At 41.2% G+C, this 9,231-nt stretch overlaps 1 protein-coding gene across 2 annotated transcripts; it reads right to left on the bottom strand.

The window, feature by feature from the left end:
* Positions 1–428: 428 nt before the first annotated feature.
* On the bottom strand, positions 429–3,405 carry LOC135485058 (splicing regulator SDE2-like). Of its 2 annotated transcripts, none has more exons than XM_064766787.1 (6): positions 3,229–3,405; positions 2,718–2,947; positions 2,039–2,208; positions 1,706–1,829; positions 1,140–1,461; positions 429–823 (listed from the first exon to the last, which is right to left on the bottom strand). In XM_064766787.1, exons 1-6 carry the CDS (start codon positions 3,331–3,333, stop codon positions 596–598), a joined length of 1,179 nt encoding a protein of 392 aa, XP_064622857.1. In that variant the 5' UTR covers positions 3,334–3,405; the 3' UTR covers positions 429–595. The 2 variants fall into 2 exon arrangements, with proteins under 2 accessions (XP_064622857.1, XP_064622858.1); XM_064766788.1 differs by lacking the exon at positions 3,229–3,405 and adding an exon at positions 3,116–3,133.
* Between the last annotated feature and the right edge of the window lie 5,826 nt (positions 3,406–9,231).

The raw sequence follows: 9,231 nt of genomic DNA on the forward strand, positions 1-9,231 counted from the left end.
AATCGATTGAAGAAGCTCATGAATTCTCTCATTGAACAGGCAGCTTTGTTCCGACATAATTCTGAATTTGATATTGTCCATTGTCCTAAGGACAGCATGATAGAATGTGACTTCTAAACTGGATTGCAATACTAGAAGAGACTTGTCTGATCATGCTTACTGGTCAATGGACGGATGAAGAAAATAGTATTTTTAGATATCATCGTCTCAACACAGCTTGATAGGATGTGACCTCTTGACAGCACTGCAGAGGTTGTTGTCCGTGCTTTAAGACAAAGTGATCATGTTGACCAGTTTACAGAAGTGTAGCCGTTCACCAAAGAATCTTGGACAATGCAACTCCATTTATATTTGATCCTTTAAACAGTCAACCTGATAGTCAAGAAAAAAACAAGGCTCGATTACATAAAATACATTTAATGCTTTAAAGTTGTCCTAATAAAAGCTTGGCCCATTACAAAAAGGCACGTTTCACTCGTTACATGTGACTGAGTGGCTTCTATTTCAGCTTTGTCTTCCAGTAGTTCTGTACCTGAAGTGTATTTGTCAATAAGCAGATTGTAGAAATTTACAGTTCAGTTCAAACCATTCCAGGTTATTTTTTGCCTTTCGAGTTCTTGCCTTTAGCAGGCTTAGCAAACAAGGCTGGATCAATCTGCTCCTTCGTAAGTCCTTTGACTGAGAACAATCGCTTCGTTCGTTCTTCCAATGTTCCACCACACTTGAGGCCCCTTTCTGCCAGAGCCAACTTTAAATGATCCAGTCCAAGAGCTTCAAGTTCTGTACACGAGTTAAAGTCCTCCAAGTCAATTGACTTTTCTTCCTGAAAGAATGAAATACAGTTTCAATGCAAAAACTTAAACAACTATTGGCACACACAACTATGACCCCTGAATGTAAACAAGTAGAAGTAGACATTACTTGTGCATTCACGGTTACTGGATTGGATAATTGTTTCACAGTGATGTAGACCCAAATGTTGAGGTTACGTACATGCAACCACAGCAGGTTGCACATCTTCAGGAAGGAATCTTTTGGGATTTTGTTCAATCTAATATCACCAAAATATGTCTTTTTGTTGCACTTGCACTCCCAATCGAAAATGCAAACCGAGATTTTGCAAGTATTCAATTGCTCACCATGTTGTCTTCGCTTACTTGTCCGTGGTTGTCTTTCACTGGTCCCTGGTCAGCTTTTGGAGGGTGAAATGCCTCGCGTAAACTGTTCTTGGGATCTTCCTCAACGCCTGATTTTATCTCTGTCTCTGCTTTTGGCTTGTCTCTACTCCCAGACGAAATGTCACTTTTTGATTCTGATTCATCATAAACTGGACAAGGGGAATCATTACCAATCGACGGATGTCCTGAGCTCGTACCACAAGTGGACTTGACACTGCAATTGGATGAATCATCTTCTGAATCGCTCTCTAAGTCACTGATGTTGTCGATGTCCATTCCAAGCCTGAAATGATGCAGAAGGAAGGTGTAATAAAACTGCTTGATCAAAATGTAATTCAGCTTCACAAGAAAATACATTTAATCAAAAGTCTGTCAATTAGAAGATTTGTGATGAGGCTGATGGCTTTGTAATGAGCGTAATGTAATGAAGACACCAGTATTTTCAGTCACAACCACTACTTGTCAATTATGTCAGGTACGAGCTTGCACAAGTTCCCTCCCTCATTGTCCCAAAACTATGAACTTACCATTCAGCAGCCTTTTTCTTATCAACTGGGGAGTCATCAGGTAACTTTCTCTTTCTGTTTTCTTCTGATGTGAGAGTAGCTGTGGCTGATGCGTTCCCATTGCTGCTGCCTGCTTTATTTAATCCTGAAAATACCACAGTCTTTTATACATCATGCAAATCACTTTCTTGTTCAAACCCAAAGCTATATTGAATTAAAATATCTTTTGCCAAATAACAATACAATATATATTTGTGTTGTTTCTTAACATTTGAGTTTTGACTCTTAACTTTATATTACGATTTGAGTGCCTGGCAATGGAGTACATATGTAGCATGTAGCCCTAGCACAAACCTTGCATCAATGCATCCTCTAGATTTTCAGAAACAGCAGATTTTTGTTGGTCATATTTTGGATCATGGAACTTGTGTGTTGGGGTCTGCTTCCTCCTTTCTAGCCTCTCCTGGCGACAACGTTCTTTTTCCTCTGCACGCTCACCTTGCTTTCCCATCCAGTCCTTCAATCTGAAAGTATAATTGTGTGTACCGTCATTGACAAAAGTGTAATATTGATCCGAGTGATGGACCTTTACAATTTGGAAGCTGTTCTGGTTATTGTGTTACTCTGTCGTTAGTGTCTTTTTCCACCATGCTTATTGTAATATTCCTCAAACCCACCTGGTGGGCTGTGAGCTTACTGCTTATTGCTTCGATAATAGGCTCAGATGAGCCCAGTGTGACTCTTGTTCTTATGGAAAGACATAGCATGATGTGTTGCACAGAGAGCGATTTCAGGATTCCATGTTTGATTATAATTTCCATTCGCCCCGAATTGGTCTTATGAGGACAATGTCACAACTAGAAGGTCGGGATAAACATCCCACTACTCCAAGGTGAATCTTGAACAAACTGGGATGCTATGCAAAGAATACTTGTATCCGTGAACCAATTTGCTGGGAATTCAATTGGGTTCTGGCTGCATTGATTAGTTGTAACCCAGATTATCTAATTTCCCAGTATATACATGTACTTACTTTTTCTCGTTATTTACATCTCTCATCCTCCTACCACTGAGATCACGACAAGCTTCTCTGCTGGTTGTTTTTTCAATCTGAGCACCAATGGCACGAAGCATAGAACCAAATCCACCTTTCCCTCCAAGCATTCTTGGGACAATGTGATAAATAGGGCCATGTAAGATGTCGCTGTCATCGCCAACAAGATGTCCATTACAGGTGATAAACACATCATCTTGTTTGATCCCCTGGAAAAGAAAGGTGGGGTACAAGTTAGACAAAGAGACCTTGCTCAAGTTGCTGTGTGTGGAGTTCGAACCTGCGACCTCTGTCAGTCTGTCTGGACCACTAGCAAGGAATTCCAGCTGGTACTAGTCCTAGTAGCGGTCCCTCTTTGCCTTCGGCAGTATACACACTTGTTAGATGCATACAGAGACTGCCTGCACTGGCTAGCCCCCCCCCCCCCATTTCTAAAATTAGTATTAGACTATTTGTTCCTATTTTCGGACATCTCCAAATTTCAACTTACTTCGCATTTGCATACAAAAGATTTAATCGATACTGCATCAAGACTAACTTGGTCTTCGATATAAATAGTTCTAAGGCGACCATTAAATGATACCAATAACTCCATCGTTTTTATTTTGAAAGAAAAAACGACTGTGAAACGTCGAAATCCGAAAGCAGGAAAATGTTGTTGTTGTTGTTGTTGTCGTTTGGTGTTGAAGAATTTTGTAGTGACCGCTACATCAGCCGCCGCCAGCAGTTGTCTTCGGGGTTCAAATCGTCATGGTTGTGACTCCTGAGAATGTTCCCTCTACCCCATGGGTATCTAAATATAGTTATCAATGGGCCTCCTCATCGGATATGAAGGAGTTGGGCATCAAAGTATTAGGCGAATTATGATGTAATGTAGGAGAAAACCGCAGATCTGGCAGGAGGAAACCTACGCTGTTGTAGATTGAGATTATCCTCTCTAGCTATCCCCGTAGCACTATCACATGATGAGTTATCCTATCTGGGAGTCGAACGGCCCACGCCCGTGGAGGTGACCGGCGCTGTCTAACCACTCTGACTGCATGGGTAGGTGCCTTTGCATGAGAATGAGGAGCACATTCGTCGCAGTCGTGTAATGCATCGACAATTGTCTGGTTCGACCCCAATTAGTTCTATGATTGTCGGCGGTGAGGCAGCACTTGGGACGTTTGGCTGACGTTGTTCGAACAGTCATTTTCAAAGTTCATACTGACAAATTACTGAAACAAATTCCGCGCAGAGAATTTTGTTGGGCGGCAACCGGCAGTGTCAGAACACTCGGTGTCTGTCTGTTTTCTTGTTGTATTTGAACCAAAAGCAAACTTCCCATTCGTGGAGAACTCTGGAAACATACCATAATCATGGAGGTAGTCTATGCATAATATTTCTATAGAATTCTTGGGTGTATTCATGCCTATACCATGAGGTTCCTCTTGGTCGCTATTCAGACATGTCAGCATCCTGACATAACAAGCTTGCTAATAATGACATCGAAATATCCCCATAGCCCAAATATTTCCTCCCTTCGAAGGTAGCGACCATGGTTTTGATATCGCTTCTCCATGACGTCCCCTAACCCGAGGCTCCTCATTAGACAACAACACCTTGTCATAGTGAATCGACGATGGGAACCACCTCTCTCATTAACCGCGGTGGAAATTTGGAGAAAATTGTCCAAGTGAATGCTTGTTTGTAAACATAGCTCGGAGGGATGGGTTCCACCTGAGTTGGTGGGGAGAATACCATCACAGACACCGCCGGCCTGCGTGAGGGGACACCTTATGTAACCAGACAAATTATCTCCAAACAACCGTATCATTCCATCATTATTTCCCCTCTCCAGGAACAGGAATTTCAACAAAACCTTTCAATACCCCAGTCTCAATTACTCCCACCTTTGAAGTGAGTGTTTGTCCACGGTTTACACTCGAGGTATAAATGTCGACGGGTAGATGAAGCGATACCTGATCGGAGTCAGCGGGAATCGGCCCTCGCCTCGAGACCCGACCAAGGAGACGAGCTGCCCGTAGCATACTCTGTTCTTTGGAATTTCCAAGGAGATTTTATCGTTGAGTGAAATATTTGGGCAACAATGAATACTCTTGGCTGTCAGCCCCAAGGAGGTCTTTGCTCACGATGGATCTAAAACAGTATATAATAGTCGTCGAAAAAGGCGACAAGATCTTCAAAAATGTTCTTCGCAAAACTCGGATGACATCCGATCACTGCATTTCGCTGAGCTACATTGACGATCACGTCATTCGTTGAAGCCACTGGTGTACATATACAAAAATGAATGTCGAATTCCCGTCGCTAGTGAAGGGTCGTCCCGGTCGTTTACCTCCTCCCACCACCACCGAACATAATTACCGTTTCTATGCGAGATGCTGCCACTATGAGGCAGCCAGTCAGAATCGCCAGTCACTTGGTCACTGACCGCTTCTATAACTGTCACCACCTCTTCCACCATAAAGCATCAGTCGCCTCTGATTGGTGCGTCGAGAATCTATTTGGACCAGTCTGTTTCAGTTATATCATTCTTAAAACTACATCATTTAGGCAACAAATCTACCAAGCTTTCCGGCAAACCCATTTGTGAGACATTTCGAAAATGAGTATAACCGCGAAAGAAGCCCAAGGCCATAACATATCATTTTGGGGTTTAACTTGTTCTCCCCTTGAATGGCGCGCGTTTATCGTGAGAAACATGTTTTTGGAGGCAGAATTGGTGTTTGCTCATCGATCCTTCTCGCTCGACTGGGCGGAAGGGCGGTAGCCGGTGATAAAAAGTCGCATAGGCGCATAAGATGGGCTATTATGCAAACTTGAATTATTCGATTAGTGCTCCATAAAAGTTTGAAAACCCTTACACGAAGTTTCGATGGGCGTATTGAAATTTAGAAGCATATTGCACTTTCGGTTATGAATGGACGTGGCTTTCTCTCATGGGAAGTTTCTTGAACCAAAGCTTGCAGAATTGACACGAAGTGCTGAGTTCTCATCCTTCTTTTCGGATACAAGGTCACCTGTAAAAGTCGAAGAATTATTTGTAAACAGTGCTAAGACTAAGAAGTAAAATAGAAACAGCAAAGGTCACCCGTCAATACTATCTGTGTCGAATAAAATGACAGATATCTCATCCCATTTATGACTAAGATGCCTCAAAAGTTGGGCATTCATACTAAATTGTACTGAAAATCTAAAGCTTCTTTTAAGCTTTAGTGCTATCTTTAATGGATGTGCGCGCTGCATGCACTGAGCATCTCTAACGGCAAATGACTAAGAACTTGGTTTTACCTCTCTCTGGCACCAAAGGTAAATGGATGGTGGCATGTTGTCCCTGGTTAGAGACGTTCTTTTGTTCTCTAAAGAAGATAGTAAATTATTTTAAAATTGCACGGAATGACACCGGTCCTTTAATTCGTCATATGTCACCATCGACGCCAACAAATCGTGAAAAAAATGACCAGTTCGAAGTATCAAGTAAGTAATTGTCTAAATTAGTATTGGAGCACAATTATTTGTGATAGATTCTGACTAACATTAAGTTATAATAAAGGTTCATAAAACCTATGACCTATGTTGAACGAAATTTTCTAAAAATGTTTGGGAGAATTTCCACCGCGTTTTTTGCATGTTGGGAAAATATGGCGTCAACATTTTGATTCATGTCTTGCAACAGGTCCAAAAGTCCACCACAAAAGACATTGCAATATCGCAGTGTGCGGACGAGGGTTATTGTCTCGAGATTGGTTTGTCCACAGGACTGCGATATTTTGCCCAGACAACTCCCCTTACCTGCGCGTACTTGATCACAATGAAGTACATTGTATAGCGATATATCTAAAAGATCCTTCAAAATGCGTAACAAAGTGGCTCTCGATGGAAATCATGGACTCTCATGCATGAAAACAACATATTTGTGGGGTTTCATGCACCGAAACCGTTGCTGGTTATCATTGACCGGTAGCTTTTACTTTCAAAGGGTACACGGTACGGTATTATTTAGATTGCGGTATTCGTAGCTTTGGGATGTGATGGGGCGTTTTGCTCTTTGGCATGCTTTCAGCTTTCATGTATGACACCTTCCCTTTAATCGGTGAAATGACAAATACATCACCCACTTAATAAACGAAGGCTTATGAGGTATTAATTGCAAATGAAAAACGCCAGACTGTATTTCATTTTTAATCGACTTATTAAGTTGTGTTATGCTAAATATTGTATTTGATTGGATCGGTCTCACGGTGTAATAGGCCCAAAGCAATGTGGAGCAAACATTTTGGAGAAGTTGGGACACATTGACCTGGTTGTCAGGTTGAAAACAAAGTAATTATATTTCATAACTAGTTTTGAGTCGTAAATGTGATTGGGAAGGGTAATTATCACATTTGACAATGATGGGCATTAATCGTAATACTGTAGGCCTAAATCATTATTAAACTGAATAATGCTTAACCCATTGGTTTCGAGAGATCACACAGATATCAATATCATATGGATATTTAGACGCCATTTAGTTTAGGGACGATTCTTTTGGCGCCTCCCTGCCGAGTCTCCTTGGTAACGAAGAAACAGCGCCGAAATTCGATACCCATGGTTCCGAGCTCATGCTCCGAACTTCATCAATATAGCATGCAAGGTTCCATTTCACCACTTGTCCGTTACACGAGTGGTACGTTGTAGTAACCTGAGAGAACGAAAACAATCGACCAAGTTAATTTTTGATAAATTTGATACAAATTAACGTATAAGATATGTATATATGATAAAACTTTGGGTGGAGTACCAACCCGGAATGGTCATCCAACAAAAATGACAATGCTTCGGTATTTGCTTGGAAATTGTCTTGTCCACGAACTTGGCCAACTTCGATCGAATTCCACATCGAAACATAGATTGTTCCATGGTATAACGGCAATAGTTCTGGAGATTAATAATCCTACAAGTACACATAATCACCGCTATTTCAAAAATTAGTTTATGTGGCAGCGTGATTAAAAGTCTGGCGTATTTAAATGTGTTCAGTGCAATTCCATTGTAAAAATCGGCCAGTTCACACGGCGGACACCATATATCAACAACTCATTTTCACTTGTAATGTCAAGATGATTAAGTGAAATTGTAAGTGGTTGTCTTTTTCACTTGATTACCATAATTAGTGTATAATGTAAGCTTTGCAAGTGTACGGAACATCATGGTAACGAGAAAATGGGCTATATTGTGTTGAAAAGCATGACATGACTGATGGTTTTATGCACACCTTTCGAGTTCGTTTTTTTTTCTTCAGTATGCAAGTCACACATTCTCTATAAGCTGTCCGGTTACAAATCACTGGGTCCGGCCTCAGTCACCAAATGGTCATACTGAGAGGCCCTTCTTTTTGGTCGACCGGCTATACGGAGATGTTTGATAGAACACGCTTTGCCAACTTATCTATTTTGAAGTTAGTTAACCCTGAGGACGCCACACATGGAACCATCACATTGGAAACGCTTTTCAAATGTGTGAAAACTTTGATAAGTCGTAAATTCTGTACAGAGAATTACTACTTCTCTTTGAAATTAGTTAAAAATTATTTTTTCATGATCATTGTAAGGACAGGTACGGAAAGAGTCCATATCCATGACCAACATTACGGGGTAAAAGTAGCGCTTTATGGGGAGGTATTTTTTGTGACATTGGTGCTCAGTGCAGCTGTGACCGTAGTGAGTTTTTGTGTAACGCACCCGCGGCCGCCTGGGCTGCACTATGTCGGTCTCCAATATGGGAGACCATTGATCCAGTGAATACATCACGACAAGAAGCCACAAAAACTAAAGAAGTTGCAAAATTGTGCCGGCGGCTAACTTCGTCCGAAAAAAGAACCCTTTGTCCGAGAATGTGTGATATTGTTGTATAGTTTAACGTTTTAATATCAACAGGGCTATATTGGCTTGGCTTGATAAGATGGTGGTTGGCTTGCGGCAGATAACCGTAGGTAAATAGATGGATAATATGATAGGCAGAAATATGATTTTAACACACTATGATACAAAAGGAATGTTTTTATAAATTAGTCTTAAAGAACTGGCCTATCAGGTCGGAAGCCTGCCTTGGGCCAGGGGAAGTCCGCCTATAATTCTCGCGGGAGTGATTGGACTGCGGGTGTAATTGAGCCAAAAACTGGGTGCAATTTCAAATGGCAGCGCTTTATCAAAACGAATTATTTGATATCAATTTAATCCTGGTTGGCAACTGCGGGAAACCATTAAGGGTAATATTGGGGTATAGTATTCATTGGGAAATTGGATAGTAGCATTCATTACTTGAGGCAGGATTTCATATATTCGTTCTATTTCCGATTAGCACCCGTAGCAATTTTAGACTTAATGAGCAGACTCGAAACTATAGAAAGAAAGTTTTATACCAACTTCCAGTGACAGAACGGAATAGTTAGTTCATATTTTCCAAAACTAGCTGCGTTCAGGTATCATGTTATGGTTATAGGAAGTTG

Source organism: Lineus longissimus, chromosome 3, assembly GCF_910592395.1.
Source record: "Lineus longissimus chromosome 3, tnLinLong1.2, whole genome shotgun sequence".
In the NCBI taxonomy this organism is placed as follows: Eukaryota; Metazoa; Nemertea; class Pilidiophora; order Heteronemertea; family Lineidae; genus Lineus; species Lineus longissimus.

What these genes read in the sequence shown, in the direction of transcription:
- LOC135485058 (XM_064766787.1), bottom strand. Translation starts at nt 3,333, where the DNA reads ATGGAGTTATTGGTATCATTTAATGGTCGCCTTAGAACTATTTATATC. An exon ending in CTTTTGTATGCAAATGCGAA is followed by an intron (nt 2,948 to 3,228) that starts GTAAGTTGAAAT and finishes TTTCTTTTCCAG; the next exon opens with GGGATCAAACAAGATGATGT. An exon ending in AAGAAAAAGGCTGCTGAATG is followed by an intron (nt 1,462 to 1,705) that starts GTAAGTTCATAG and finishes GCATCATTTCAG; the next exon opens with GCTTGGAATGGACATCGACA.